The 16,124-nt window shown below is 52.8% G+C and overlaps 1 protein-coding gene across 2 annotated transcripts in view; it reads right to left on the bottom strand.

Annotated features, from left to right (window-relative positions):
* HMCN2 (hemicentin 2) overlaps positions 1–16,124 on the bottom strand; it is a 177,860-nt gene that overhangs the window by 102,296 nt on the left and 59,440 nt on the right. For both annotated transcript variants that reach the window (XM_010810510.4, XM_010810511.4), the window contains exons 16-22: positions 13,735–13,923; positions 11,987–12,082; positions 11,571–11,698; positions 9,631–9,775; positions 6,042–6,154; positions 5,759–5,918; positions 4,563–4,728 (exon numbers count right to left, since the gene is read on the bottom strand). In XM_010810510.4, the coding sequence (XP_010808812.1) occupies positions 4,563–4,728; positions 5,759–5,918; positions 6,042–6,154; positions 9,631–9,775; positions 11,571–11,698; positions 11,987–12,082; positions 13,735–13,923 (997 nt within the window). The remainder of the gene's footprint in view (positions 1–4,562; positions 4,729–5,758; positions 5,919–6,041; positions 6,155–9,630; positions 9,776–11,570; positions 11,699–11,986; positions 12,083–13,734; positions 13,924–16,124) is intronic.

Below are 16,124 nucleotides of genomic sequence, written 5' to 3'. Positions count from 1 at the left end.
GGTGGTCTAGAGTTTCAGGGGTATTCAGGTTCCTACTACGTTTTCTTTCCATTAGGACTTTCTGACTCAGGAGGTCAAGGCTCCTTGAGTTCAGAATATTCTCTAAAATCTCCAGAGAAAGCAGTGGCCTGCCTGACCTTGGCCCAGAAGCCTGATGTGTGTGTGTCCACGTGTTCTCATGCCTGCCTCTCTGGTGTGTCTGTGTGCCTGTCCATAAATGTTTGCATCTGTGTCTATGTCACAGCTGGAATCAAGATTGCTGGGAGAAATATCAATAACCTCAGATATGCAGACATGCAGATGACACCACCCCTACAGCAGAAAGCAAAGAGGAACTGAAGAGCCTCTTGAAGAAAGTGAAAGAAGAGAGTGAAAAAGCTGGCTTAAAACTCAACATTCAAAAAACGAAGATCCTGGCATCTGGTCCCATCACTTCATGGCAGATAGATGGGGAAACAGTGGAAACAGTGGCTGACTTTATTTTGGGGGGCTCCAAAATCACTGCAGATGGTGATTGCGGCCATGAAATTAAAAGATGCTTGCTTCTTGGAAGAAAAGCTATGACAAACCTAGACAGCATATTAAAAAGCAGAGACATTACTTTGCCAACAAAGGTCTGTTTAGTCAAAGCTATGGTTTTTTCAGTAGTCACGTATGGATGTGAGAGTTGGACCATAAAGAAAGCTGGGCACTGAAGAATTGATGCTTTTGAACTGTGGTGTTGAAGAAGACTCTTGAGAGTCCCTTGGACAGCAAGATCCAACCAGTCCATCCTAAAGGAAATCAGTCCTGAATATTCATTGGAAGGGCTGATGTTGAAGCTGAAACTCCAATACTTCGGCCACCTGATGCGAAGAACTGACTCATTTGAAAAGACCCTGATGCTGGGAAAGATAGAAGGCGGGAGGAGAAGGGGACGACAGAGGATGAGATGGTTGCATGGCATCACCGACTTGATGAACATGAGTTTGAGTAAACTCCAGGAGTTGATGATGGACAGGGAAGCCTGGCATGCTGTGCTTCACGGAAGAGTCGGACACGACTGAGCGACTGAACTGAATTGACTGTGTCTATGTCAGTGTGCATGGCCATGTGTCTGTGTCTCTGTGCCTGTCCTTGTGTATTCATGTCTGTGGGTGTCTGTGCATATCTATGTGTGTCTCCACACACACACACGTGTGTGTTAGGGCCCTGCCCAGGAGAGGGAAAAGTCAGGATTCTAGTTCCCCACCCTCCATGGCTTCTGTTTCCTCCCTCAGTGTGCTGCGCATTGACCCTGCCCACCCCACCCACCTCCAGGATGGCCAGCAGAAGAGGGCAACCTCTCGCCCAGATGAGGAGGCCTCAGAGGCTCAGCCACACTGTGGAATTCAACCCTGATTGCACCAGAGTCACCATGGAGCGCCAGCGCTGGAGGTCTCCTGGTGACCCTGACCACAGCCCCTTGGCCAGGGTCGGCACAGGATCAGGAAAGAGAGGCCCTGGGCAGCCCTAGTAGTTCAGGCCTCCCCCTGCCCTCTATCAGCCCAGGACAGAGGACAGAGGCAGACGACAGAGGCAACTGCAAAAGAGGGGCGTGGCTCAGCCAGGCAAAAGGGGTGTGGCGGAAGAGGGGCGTGGCTCAGCCATGCAGAAGGGGTGTGGCGGAAAAGGGGCGTGGCTCAACCATGCGGAAGGATCTCAGGTTCTGGAGGCAGATGGTCACCCACGACTCATCAGAATACGTTCTGAAGCAACCAGAATGCCAGCTTTGAAGCTGAGCCTTGGTGGGACGGGAGCGGCAGCATGTCCCTGGGAGATGGAAAAGATGGAGGAGGAAGTAGGGAAGAGCAGCGGACAGCAAGGCCACCCACTCCCCAACACCATCACTGTTTCGTGTGTGCGTCCCACAGGTTTTTGGTGTTTTTTTTTTTTTTTTAACTTTTTATTTTATATTGGGGTATAGCCGATTAACGATGCTGTGATAGTTTCAGGTGGACAGCAAAGGGACTCAGGCATAGGTATACATGTATCCATTCTCCTCCAAATTCCCCTCCCAGCCAGGCTGTCTGGTAACATTGAGCAGAATTCCCTGTGCTATACAATAGGTCCTTGTTTGTTATCCATTAAATGTAGCAGTGGGTCCATGCCCATCCCAAACTCCCTAGCTATCCCTCCTCCAGACATTTGCCCTTGTGTGTGTGCCTAGTCACTCAGTCGTGTCCAACTCTTTTCAAGCACATGGCTGACCAGGCTCCTGTGTCCATGGGGATTCTCTAGGTAAGAATACTGGAGTGGGTTGCTATGCCCTCCTCCAGGGGATCTTCCCAACTCAGGATCAAACCCAGGTCTCCCGCATTGCAGGCGGGTTCTTTACCAGCTGAGCTACCAGGGAAGCCCATCCTCGCCTCATGGGTTTTTCAAATCTGCATTTTCTGGCTGAATGGCCATGGGACCAAGGGAACTGTGTGTCTGGTAAGAAAACTGAGCTCTATTCTGTTCGGGGAAGTTGTCAGATGCCACAGGGAGGCCCAAAGAAGCACAGGGACACAGAACCCGCGAACGAAACTAAGATACAATCAAAAGTCAGCGAAGTTATTCACAGTTGCCAGCAAGAGGACACAGACCAAGTGTCTATCAGCTGGTGAATAAATCGACAAAAGGCGGTCCATCACCACAACAGAATACTATTCAGTCATAAAAAAGAATGAAGTCCTGACACCTGCTACAACACGCAGAAACCTCAAAAACATGGTTCTCAGTGAAAGGAGCCAGACGCAAAAAGTCACATTGCTCATGATTACATTTATGTGAGCCATCCAGAGCAGATCAATCCAAAGGCAGAAAGCAGATGAGTGGTTGCCAAGGGCTGGGCTGGGGTGGGGAAAGGATGAGAAGTGGCTGCCAACCAGAGTGGGGATATTTTCACGGAGGAGGGTGCTGGAAATGTTCTAAAATTAATTGTGATGATGGTTACACAACTCAGAACTTACTAAAAAAACATATAATTGGAAAGCATGTGAATTATATCTCAATAAAGCTTTCTTATTGAAAAAACTTGGTGAGAATTAAATGGGATAATAGATATGATGATGATAATTTTTAAAAGCTGGAAATGCTGCTTTAGTTTCCAGCAGCAGCAGGAAAATGATATCAAAGGGTGTGATTTTCCACCGCTCACAATGCACCAAACGTCGCACACTCATCACTGTATCTTGAAAGCAGGATTTAAACCGTGTCCACCTTATGGACGGAGAGACAGGCCAAGAGGAGCCAGGGGCCACCTGAGGCCACACGACTAATACATAACCAGTCAGCATTTGCACGCAGGTCTGATTTAATGCCAGAGTCTTTGCCCTTCACCCCAGCCCCAACCCCGCCCCCAGGCATATTCTGCCTCTTCATGTAGGTGAACTCCCGGAATCTCATAAATCTCAAGAGCAAGCCATAAGCCAGCAAGAAGTGGAGGGGGCAAGGGAGAAAGAACAGAACAAAACTCTAGGATTGCAAAAGCAGCTTTCCCAGATTTATGGCTCCCGGCTGATCTATTAACGTATCACAACAAGGAGGGGCGAACAAATGGGAATTGCGATTCTCCATTTCAGTAACAAGCCAGAAACAAACAAGCACCCGCCGGCGGCTGTCCAGCCAAGGAGCCAGGACCGGGCTTTCTGGGGAGAGAGGCAGGTTCCTCTGGCCCCCACTGCCACCCACGACACGGAGCCGCCAAAGACCCCGGAGGGCATGCCGGTAGGGGCGGCACGGAACCAGCCCCGTCACGGACCCCAGCAGCATTCAGGTGTGCAGGCTTCCAGGACTGGGAGGGTCACCAAACAGATGTTCGGAGATGCAGAGCCCTGAGTGTGGGTGTTGGGCCGGCGGGGGGAGGCTGCACCGCAGGCTGCTCTGAGACCTTCTCCATCTGGAACGTCTCAGAGACCTTGCCAGGACTGATGTCACCAGCTGGAGCTGCCCCCTCGCCCCACCACCACCCCACGAGAGTCAAGGGCTCCAGGAGTTCTGAGGCCTTCTTGTCGGGAACCACCCTGCCCTTCCTCCCTGTCTGAGGGTGGGGGTTTGGCCTGGCTTTGAAGGACAGCCTCCTTCCTCTCCCCCCAACTCTCAGGATCCCTGAAAGCCTGGCTGCCAGATACCAGGTCAGAGGAGCAGGCAAGGATGGAGAGCACGTGTCTTGCCCAGGAAGGCGGTCCCAACTGAGGTGTTCCAACTTTGCTAGCTGAGTGACCATGAGCAGCTCACCCCACCTGGCTGAGCCTCATTTCCACTCAGGTAGCAAGGGCTGCTGGCAGATAGGAGGCGCTCCTGCAGGCACCGCCTCTTGGCTGTGTGGGAAGGGCCATGTGCATGTTATTTCAGAGGCCTTGCTCCTCTAAAGGGCATCCAGGCTCCCTTAGAGGCCAATGGGTGAAAAGCACTGCCTGTGGAATCAGTTGCGTATCCCCCCCGCGGGTGTCCACAGGGTCCCACACACACCAGCTGGGTCACTGGACACCTTGAGGCCAGTTTCCCCAAGCATCAAGCTCTGTCCACCCCCAGACCCAAGGCCACGCAGCTGGGGTTACCTGTCGGTGATGGGCAGCATGTGGCGGGAGTCCTTGGTCCAGGTGACCAGTGGGGGTGGAGAGCCCTGGGCCTCACAGTCAAGGGTCACCTCATCACCAGCCTTGGCCGTGACCCTCAGAGGCTTGTCTGCTTCGTGTGACCCATTCACAAGGATCCTGGGCTTGGCTGTTGGTGGAAGCAGGCAGGGAGTGTGAGCAGGGTGGGAAGCCATGGAATGCAGCCCACAGAGGACCAGTGTGGCCCCCCTAGGAAGCTGAGGTGGTACTGCCACCCCAGACGTGCAGAGGAGGGTGGGCTCTGCTGTATTGGGAGAGCATAGGTTTAGGGTTGGACTCAGATCCGATGGTTTCCCCCAGCCACCCCTCCGCCTGTCCACCCCACCCTCCTTCTGGAAGCTCATCTCACTTTGCTGACCCCAGCATGGTCCCTCCTGCCCCAACGTCTCCGTCCCTCTAGCTTCTCTCCATCCTGCTCCACTTCCCCGGGGGCACTCTGGCAGGTTCTTTCCTCCCTCCTTTCTCTCCCTTCTTGGCCTGGATCATCCCATTTATCCTCAGGAATAAATGGGATTAACCATCAGCTGATGCCCAATCTCCCTCCGTGCTTGGGGTCCAAGAGGAACCCTGGCTCCAAACAGTTCAATACACAATTAATTATTTAATGGCAGTTGTGATGGGCACTAAGAAGGGAACATTCCAGAGAGTTCAGCCTGAGGGATCAGAAAGCACTGAGATCTGACCGATGGGAGAAGTCAGCGGACCAGGAGTGAGGGAAGGGCATGCCAACAGAAGGAGCCGTGTGTGCAAAGGCCCTGAGGTAGGACCGGTCATTTAAGAAATTGAAAGGTGGCCAGAGGTTCTGGGCACTAAGAGTCAAAGAGTCATGGAGAAAGGTGGGCACGGGGGCTGCTGAGGGCTGGGAGTCCGGTGTAGGGCCTTGTGTCTTCCCCAGGCTTGTTAATATGAAGGTCTCTCCCTCTCCCCATCCAGTTCTGAGCTGGAACCACTCTTAGAGCATGGCCACACTGCTGGGGACAGTCCTCAGAGGGAGGGCAGCTTTGATCTTCAGACAGGAAGAATTTAGAGGCAGGGCTGCTGACAGGGTGCCAAGAAGATGCAGGGGAGGTCAGATTGAGCATGCCCCTGCCTCCACACCTGCCCAGCCCCTCTCCCAGGACAGGGGTGGCCTCACTCACTGTTGACAGAAAGCCGCATCTCCTGGCTGGAGAAGCCCACTGCATTGGTGGCTGTGCAGACATAGGCCCCCGCGTCCTGGACAGATGGCCGGGGGATGACCAGGGTGCCGTCCTTGCTCACGTTGTAGTGGGGATCCCTGGAGGCCAGGGCATTGGTCTCCTGCAACAGAGTCAGAGGTGACATCAGCAGAGCCCACCTCCCATGGCAACTTGCATCGCTCCTCTCCCCATGATCACTGGGCCTACCTCTCTGGTTACCTTCATGGTAACAGGCTTCACCTACCTTGGTCCAGGTGATGGTGGGGGTGGGAACTCCTGAGGCTACACAGGGGAGAGAGGCTGGAACGCCTTCATTGGTGATATGGTGGGTGGCAGTGGGCTGGATTCTGGGTGGCACTTTTAAAAACAAACCAATTTCATAAACCAGAGTTCACAGCAGCATTGTTCACAATAGCCAAAAGGTGGAAACAATCCAAGTAGCCATCAGAGGGTGATGGATGAACGGAATGTGATGTGTACGTATGGAATATTATTCGGCCCTAAAAAAGGAACAACCGTCTGATACATAGTACAACATGGATGAACCTTGACAATATTACGCAAAGTGAAATAAGCCAGACACGGAAGGACACATACTGTAAGATTCCACTTATGGGAGATACCGTAAACAGGCAAGTTCATGGAGGCAGGAAGCAGAAGGGTGGTGGCCAGGGGCTGCGGGAGGGGAAATGCAGAGTTGGTGGGTACAGTTTCAACTTGGGAAGTTGAAAAAGTTCTGGAGATGGATGGTGGTGATGGTTGTGAAACTGTGTCCCATGGAGTTAAAAACCCATCCCCAAACTGAGCCCCATGGGGTTAACAATACCAGCAACTAGCAGAAATTCTTGAGCTTATCTTACAGCCTGCTGCATACCCTTTTGCTTGAGCCTGCCTTCACTGAGCAAGCTCGCTTAATTGTTTCATTGCAAACTGCATATCCTCCAAGCTTCGTGTAGCCTAAACAACAAGATGTTTGTCTGAGTTGTTTTCCAGGAAAACAACTGGAAGTCAGCTGTGTTTAGTTAGAGTACAAGCCAGCTAAGACTGCTCGGGACCCCTGACCCTAAAACTGTGTCTACACAGGTGTCTGATAAGTGACTTTTTGACATCAGAGGGCCAAAGGCCCCACCCTCAGGTCGCGCTAGGCATCCCCATTTTTGGACCTGCATCTCATGGAGAAGCAAGTCAGCCAGGCACACCCGCACAGAACACTGATGCCCTCGCCCTTTCCCTACCTGCGGTCACTTTTCCCATGTCTTTGGCCACCTCACGCAAAAAGACTCTGATGCTGGGAGGGATTGGGGTCAGGAGGAAAAGGGGACGACAGAGGATGAGATGGCTGGATGGCATCACCGACTCGATGGACGTGAGTTTGGGTGAACTCCGGGAGTTGGTGATGGACAGGGAGGTCTGGCGTGCTGCGATGCATGGGGTCGCAAAGAGTCGAACACGACTGAGCGACTGAACTGAACTGAAGACCACCCTACTTCTTTAATAAATATCCTAAGCCTCTGGCCGTTGGGGAGGCCAATCTGAGACTTATTCTCCTATCTTCTCACTTGACTGCCGTGTGAACACACCCTTTCTCTGCAGCAAACCTCAGCATCTCAGTGTTCTGGCTTGCTGCGTTCTGGGCAAGGGTCTTCCCAGATGGTGCTAGTGGTAAAGAACCCGCCTGCCAATGCAGGAGACATAAGAGACTCAGGTTCGATCCTGGGTCAGGAAGATGCCCTGGAGGAGGGCATGGCAACCCACTCCAGTATTCTTGCCTGGAGAATCCCATGGACAGAGGAGCCTGGCGGGCTATGATCCATCGGGTGGCAAAGAGTCGGACACAACTGAAGCGACAGCATGCACGAGCACGCATGCTGGGCAAACAAACCTGCTGGCACAACAGCGTGAATGCCGCTTATGCTACTTAATTTACGCCACTGAACTGTACACTTTAAAATGGCTAAAACGGTAAGCTTTATATCATGTATATTTTATCATGATTTTTAAAAATAACATTTTAGCAGGAGAATACAGCTGCCACTGCTGTAAATTCGTGTCCCAGACAGAGGGCAGCCTGTGTCTAGGAACCAGTTGTGCCGTTTCTTCACTGTGGGGCTTCGGATAAATCACTTAATCTTTTGGTACCCGTATTCCTTGATCAGCAAAAAAAAAAAAAAAGCTAAATTAACCTCAATTCCCTGCTCAGTCTCTGGGGATGGACAGATGAGAAGTGGCAGAAAAGAATGTTCACAGGACACAGTGAACTTGAAAACAAGTGCAGAATCCATCCTGGGAACCATCCAGATTTTCAGGCATTAAAACGGGGCAGAGCAGAGGGGTGGGGATTGTCTGCAGGAGCAGGGGAAGGGAATCAGGCATGGAGAAATCAGACCCAGGAGGGAAGGCCAGAAGCCAAGGGTTCTGATGGTAACACTAAGTTCCTTCAGGGGAATGCCTTTCTGGATTCTCCCAGGTGGCCAAAGCCTGCAAGTCAATCAGAATTTGTTGAATGGAAGTGAAATGAGCCAGGAGAGCAGAGCTTGATCGCTACTCCCACAGAGGGGGCTGTGCGTAGGGCAGGAATTGACGGGGAGGCTTTCAGCAGAGGCAGCCCTCGCTGATGCTATGATTTGCTGAGTTACCTCCATCTTGGAGCCTCAGCTTCCTTAACTGCAGAGCGTGGAGGCTCTTAAACCCTCCACTTGGAGCAGTTAGGTAAACTAACATGCGCAGACCCTCTTAGAGGTCTGGATGTGGCACATACCCCACCTTTGGTCACTGTATTTAATTGGAAGTATACAGAGACAGGACAGTTGGGTTCTAGACCCAGCCTCCTTCTCAGCTTCGGTTTTCCACTACTAAATGGGGAACGATGAGTTCTTCCCACTCATCCCTCAGGGGTTTAATAAAACAAGTCAAACAAACAAACAAAAAGAGGATATTGATGTATGCGGTGAATGAAAACATAACTAACTGGACTTCAACTTCTTGTTTTATGTTAAAAAGAACCTGGTTGGGTGGGGAAGGGAAGCAGGGACCCTCCCACACTGTGGATGGGAAAGTAATTGGGCAAATACATGAAAAGCCCTAAAAAATGTGCAGTCTCTGTGAGTCAAAACTCAATTCCACATCAATAGTGTATCCTAGGGAAAGACCTGGGCACATGGGCAAAGGTGGGGCATCAGGACATTTATCCCCAGGGGTTCACGCAGAGGAGACACTGGACAGGGCTGGGGGGGCAGGTAAGATACACCTGGTTCATCCTAACAGGGGACACGCAGTCGGAAACCAATGCTTCTGAGTCTTCTTAGCAGAAGACATGCCATATATTGTCACAAGAAGCACTCGGGTTATAAGACAGTCATATTACTCCAGTTGGTTTCTAAATATGTCTATGTACATGTATATGAAGAATTTATACATATTTATATATAGAATATACATCATGCAAAAATAACTTATATACAACACACATAAAGAATATTTATAATGTAACTGTATATGTACATCTATAATATATAAACGGGTATAAATATATATACAGTGTGTATTGCATATATGTGTGCATGTGAAGCTCATGTGTGTATAAAGTATGAAAGATACACAACAAATGTAAGATTATTCCAGTTCTTCTTAGTTACTGGTATTATAGAAGGTTGGTTTTGTTTTGGAGTTTTTTCGCTTTTAGGGGGAGTTTTTTGGTCTAGACTTTAAATTTCCTACCATGAATATGTACTACGTGTGCAAGCAATCTCTTTAAACAAAGGTGTTCAAAATCAAGTTCCCCTTGGGCACCTCCACCCATCCCATCCTGCCTCCCGCACCAGCCCGGGACTCACCCTGGACAACCAGCTGCACGTCCCTATGGTGAGAGCCGGCCGTGTTGCTGACCACACAGCTGTACCTGCCAGCGTCCTCCAACAATGCCTGGTCAAGGTGGAGGCTGCCGTCTGCCCGGATGGAATGCCGGCTGCCCGGTGGGAGCTGGTGGGGGCGAAGAAGAATCAGCTTGGACCAAGGGCCCCACTCAGAGCCGCTAAGAGAACTCCAGAAACCTCACTGCCCACCAGCTCAGCAGGGAACAGCCTGGGTAGAGAGGCCAGGGGCTTGCAAAGAGGGTGGGGGGCCTCATGACTATCCCATCCCTTCCCGGATAGTCATGAGACCCCACAGACCCTCGGGGTCAGGTGGATCTGACCCCCAGCATACCCTTGACCCCGCTCACCCAAGGTCCACCAGTCCAGGGCAGGACACCTGACCCAAGGGTGCTGAGAGGAGCCCCTCCCCGGAGGGTAGGCTTGGGGTCAGAGCCTCCACTGGAGCTCCGAGGCCCATGCACCCCAAGGCCACAAAGAGGAGGGATGGCCCGTCCTCGGGGAGAGAACCGAGCCACGCAGAGCGAAGGGGAGGTGCGGCCGCATCAGCTGTGGTCCCAGAGAGAGCGGCTCCTGGCAGCTGGCCCGGTGTGTCCCCATCAGGACCAGGGTGGGGCAGGGGAAGCGGGTCCAGAATGGGGCCTGGGGCCACCTCTGCAGAGATGCTCAGCCAGTCCATCTTTGGTGAGGACCATTCCGCCAAGTGAGCCCGCTCTGGGATTCCCTGTCTCTGTCCCTCGAGCCTGGCTGCACATTCTGCTCTTGGGTTCTGGGAGAGGCCCCTGGGCTGTCTTGGGATCCCTTGGGGCTGAGTGAGTTTGAGGGGGCTTCTGCTGTTTGCTCCTGGCATCTGGGCAGGTGCAGGCCCACCCAGTGTCCCCGCTGAGCTAAAACAGGCTCTGCATCTCCGGTCACTCCTTGTCCTGGCGTGGACGAGGCCCAGGGCCACTCGTTCCCCTCATGCCCATCGGATTCTACTGTGGAACCCTCCTCCTTGCCCCAGCCCGTGTGCCCAGGCGGGGTCCTCCTCCTGGTGATCCTGCAGAGGGGTCACCCACGTGATCAGCCTCCACAAAGCCTGCCCGCTCCGCGAGTTGGACACTGTCCGTCCAACTGCGTTAGGGGCCGGGACAGCAGGGACGGGCCCAGTAGTCTGGCCACACAGTTGCTGCCTCCCCTGGGTGTCCAGCATCTTCGGGGGTGAGGGCACCTTTTTTATAACTTCCTGGGCACAAGGACCTCAGATGTCTGAGGACAGACCAGAGAGGGAAAGGAGAAGTGAACGGAGAAGGGAAATAGAGGGACCCAGGTGGCTCAGTGGCAAAGAATCCACCTGTCTGTGCAGGAGCCTCAGGTTCAGTCCCTGAGAAAGGAAGATCCCCTGGAGGAGGAAATGGCAACCCTTCAGTACTCTTGCCTGGAGAATCCCATGGACAGAGGAGCCTGGCGGGCTACAGTCCATAGGGTCGCAAAGAGTCGGACACGACTTAGCAACTAAACAACAGCAACAACAAAGAAAACCAAATCGGTGGGAATGGGTGAAGCAGCCACTGTGCGCCCAGCAGTGTGCCAGGCAGCTGGGGCAAATGCTCTGTTGCGCAGACCTTGTCTCGGTCCTGGAACCATCAGAAGGGGGGCGATGGACAAATGCCTTGTGTCTGTGCCCCCACTAAACTGCTGCTCCCCGGTCGCAGCACAAATGAAGCACAAGCTCCTCCGGTCAAGGACTCGAGAGCGTGAAGGGTGCTATTAGTGCATTATCAGAGAAAGTTCTGGAAAGAGGCATGGAAGGGAGAATACACTCCAAAACAGGGGAACCGCAAAGCGGAGGCCAAGGTGTGAGGGTGACAGCTCCTTCCTCCCCACAACACTGCCCACGGCACCCAGAGGGGCCCAGCACTCACAGGCATGCCGGCCTTGAGCCAGCGCCGCTCAGGGCGGGGCCTCCCAGCCAGGACGATACAGGGCAGGGACACCGGCTGCCTCTCCAGCACCCGGACGGTGGGGGCGCTGCTGGCGATCTGTGGGGGGACTGCAGGGAGAGGAGCCGGTGTCAGTACACTGGCTTCCTGTGGGAACCAAGGCCCTCAGTCCCCTGTCTCCCCCCCAGGGAACCCAGAGAGGCATCAGGATTGGGGATCCCAAAAGGGTCAAAGGGCACACTTCCTGGGGCACACTACCCAGAAAGTAGGGGTCCAGATGCTCCTCTAGGAGAACCTGGCTGTGGACACTCCTGTCCCAAAGGATGGGCAGCCATGGGGGCCTCCCTGGGGGGCCCAGTGTCCCCACCAAACCCCTCCTCTCCAGATCCACCACGAACCATGTCCAGTCACGAGGAGGTAGGCCTCCGCCTGGACCTTCCCAAAGACATTTTCAGCTTCGCAGACATACAGGGCCTGGTCTTCAGGGACCACACCTGAAGGGCAGGAAAAGGCAGACCTGACTGCCAGAGCACATCCTGCCTCCAGCCCCCACAGGCTCCAGCTCCCCAGGTGCCAACAGCGCCCTTGCCACAGCCTGGCCCTGCAGAGGTCAGGCAGGAGGGCTGGAATGGCAAGGAGGAGAAGGATAGGGGATACAGCTGGGCCTTGGAAAGGTGAGAAGGCCTAGGCTTGCTCGTATGTAGAATGGGGATTTATCAATAACTGCACCTTGTAGTACGACTAGGAGGGATGAATAGATGATGCGATTATAGTGCTCAGCATGCGGCCTGGCACAGTAGTGAAAATGATGGTGATGATGCTGGTGATGGTGGTGATGATGAGGGTAGTGATAGTTATGATGGTGGTGATGGTGCTGGTGGTGGCAAGGATGGAGATGATAATGATAAAGATGATGGTGATGGTGATTATCAAGGTGGTGACGATGGCGATGATGATGATGGTTGGGATGGTGGTGATGGTGATGGTGGCGGTGATGGAATTGATAATGATAAAGATGATAATGAGGAAGATGATGGTGACGATGGTGGTGACAATGATGATGGTGAGGATGATGGTGAGGATGGTGATGGTGATGATGGTGGTGGTGAGGATGGAGATGATAATGATAAAGGTGATGGTGATGGTGACTATCGAGGTGAAGATGGTGAGGATGGTGATGATGGTGGGGATGGTGATGATGGGGGTGATAATGGTGATGATGATGGTGATGTTGATGATGATGGTTAGGGTGGTGGTGGTGGTGATGATGACGGTAGTGATGGTGATGATGGTGCTGGTGATGATGGAATTGATAATGATAAAGATGATAATGAGGAAGATGACGGTGATGATGGTGGTGACAATGATGATGGTGAGGATGGTGATGACGGTGAGGATGGTGATGATGGTTAGGATGGTGATGTTGATGGTGGTATTGATGGTGATGATGGTGGTGATGGTGATGGTGGTGATGATGGTGGGGATGGTGATGATGATGGGGGTGATAATGGTGATGATGATGGTGATGGTGATGATGATGGTTAGGGTGGTGGTGGTGGTGGTGACGATGACGGTAGTGATGGTGATGATGGTGCTGGTGATGATGGAATTGATAATGATAAAGATGATAATGAGGAAGATGATGGTGATGATGGTGGTGGTGGTGATAGTGATGGTGGTGGTGGTAGTGATGATGGCGATGATGACGATGGTGATGATGGTGGTGGTGGTGATAGTGATGGTGGTGGTGGTGGTGATGATGGCAATGATGATGATGGTGAGGGTGGTGATGATGGTAATGTTGGTGGTGGTGGTGGTGGTGGTGATGGTGGCTATCACATAGAACGCGTAATATGTGTCAGACACTGTGCTAAGGGATTTACGTGTATCACTCACATAGCAGCTCCTTGAGGTGGACTGTTGCTAAACCAGGGTGGGAGGCCCTGTCACTATCACTAGTGTGACTGGTCCAGAGGAAAGGCATGACGTGACCAGAGTCACTCGGCTGGAATATGACCCTCATCACCTGACCCATGGCCAGCTCTAAGGGTCAGCGTGCTGCTCCCAGTTGCCCAGTCTGGGGGCTTAGGGTGTCAGAAGCCATTCTGTCTCCCTTGCCCACCCTCCCCCAGCCCCAGTCTCTTACTTTCAAAGAACAGCACTCCTGAATCGGGCCACCCAGTCCTGCTGCCTGGCCTGAGCCCCAGAGGCTGGTCATCTCCACGGTGCCAGGTGATGGTAGGCAGTGGGTGACCCGTGGCCCGGCATGCCAGGAGGGCGCTCCTCCCCAGTTCCACGGTGACATCCTGGGGCAGCTCCAAGAGCTGGGGCGCATCTGCAGGGAGGTGACAGTCAGCCTTGCCCAGTGGCTGGACTCACTCAGTCCCAAGGGCACTGTTCCAAGGCCTGCCTCCTCTCCCCTCACTGGGGGATTTCCCTCTTCCAGCCTCAAGAACCTAACTCATATCCAGGGCTCCAGAGCCAACTTGAGCTTGGCAGGGTGCAGCCCTGAAGTGCTCCTGGGGATGAAGAGACAGAGCGAGCAGCCTTCAGAGGGATGAAGTCCTCAGACCCCACGTGGCATCTCGGGGACCCTGCCCTGTCCAGCCATACAGGGGAGCAACATGCCTGCTCCTGCAGGTGACATCTCCCAGGAAGCCAGCTTGGAGGGGCTGCAAGTCATGCCTGACCACAGGAACCCCACCAGCTCTGAGGGCCCCACCCCACCATGCCTTCCTCCTGGGCCACCAGAGCTTCTCTTCATGCATCTCCTGGACTCTGGCCACCATTTCCATGACCCCAAACAGCCAACTTCATAGGGAAGTTCTAGCTCATCTTTACTTCGCTACATCCTTCTCTGCTTGTTGAACATCTTGTAATAAGCATATAAATCTCTACTACAAAGTCAAAACAGGCCTATAAATAACTTGACCTTAGGCTTTATGGTCCAAATGGGGCACTGGAGAGTGAAAAGAGCATCATAATAATTACACCAGGATAACAGACGTAAACAAGGGTGCCTGAATTATAAAAAGAATTCAAGCATCACATAAGGGTTTAGCCTTCATTTTTGCTCCACACATTTCAAACCTCATGTCTCTGCCACTGTTAATGCTTTGTAGTGTTTCTTTCAAAGATTTTTTTCCTAAGCATTGTCTTATTTTTATGATGGGGAATGGGGGTATAGAAGTAATTTATTTCCCCAAACAGAGACTCATAATCCTTTCCATGCTTCTGCTGGCCAGAAGGCGGCCCAACTCCAGACAGGTCCAGGCCCCATTCCCTGCAGCTTCTGGGCACCGCCCTCACAGCCCTGTCCCCAGACCCTGACCAGGAAGGACCCCGGCCTGTTCCGAACCCGTCGCATCCAGCATGAAGGAAAATCCTCCACCCCTTTGTTCTTGCCGTCTCTCTCCAGAAATCTCCCCCATCCATCCAAATCATGACATCAAATTTCCCTCTTGGCCTCGGGGAGCAGGGGAGTTCCAGGGAGATATAAACACAACTTGGAAAATCGCTGCAAGGAGGAAGACAGTCTTGGACCTGAGCTCAGACACCACCCGCGAGTCGCTTTCTCACTGGGGCCTGGCAGCTGCGGCGATTGAGAGTCCAAGCAAGTATCTGCTCCGGGTGCCTCAGATGGGGTCACTGGTCCTGCAAAGCCCTTGACCTGGGGATACAGCTTTCTTATTCCCCTCCCCCAACCCTGAGTAGGTAGCTCCAGGGCCAGGTACCCTCAGAGCCTGCCTCCTCGGCTCTACCCAGCGCACTGCAGGGCCCTCCTCCCGCAGGCCTCTCAGTCCCTGTTTTTCTCACGCTACCTCTTGACCCTCTTCTTCCATAGCCAAAGAGCCCCGCTTTTTCTCCCAAATGTGGGGTATTAAAAAGCACACCCTCCCTCCCACTCTCCTCCCAATCCTGAACTTCACCTCCCTCCCCAAGAAGGGACAGTTGACTTATAATAGTAAGTGACTATCACAGGGTTCTGGGCTTCCCTGATAGCTCTGCCTGCAGTGCAGGAGACCCTGGTTCGATTCCTGGGTTGGGAATATCCGCTGGAGACAGGATAGGCTGCCCACTCCAGTCTTCTTGGGCTTCCCTTTTGGCTCAGCTGGTAAAGAATCTGCCTGCAATACGGGAGACCTGGGTTTGATCCCTGGGTTGGGAAGATCCCCTGGAGAAGGGAAAGGCTACCCACTCCAATATTCTGGCCTGGAGAATGCCATGGGCTGTGTGGTCCATGGGGTCACAAAGAGTGGGACATGACTGAGCGACTTTCACATCACATCAAAGGGTAGCATCTGAAATGCCTGCTCAGTGACGGGCATGATGGTGGTACTTTAGAGGCATGACTTCATTCGTGGTCTCAATAAACTCACGAAGTGGGTATTCTTGCAACCCCATTTTGTTGTTGTCATTTAGTCACTAAGTTGTGTCCAGCTCTTTGCAACCCCATGGACTGCAGCATGCCAGGCTTCCCTGTCCTTCACTATCTCCTGGAGTTTGCTCAGACTCATGTCCATTTAGTCAGGGATG

The sequence above is a fragment of the Bos taurus genome, chromosome 11, assembly GCF_002263795.3.
Source record: "Bos taurus isolate L1 Dominette 01449 registration number 42190680 breed Hereford chromosome 11, ARS-UCD2.0, whole genome shotgun sequence".
In the NCBI taxonomy this organism is placed as follows: Eukaryota; Metazoa; Chordata; class Mammalia; order Artiodactyla; family Bovidae; genus Bos; species Bos taurus.
This window is presented reverse-complemented; position numbering and strand designations above follow the sequence as displayed.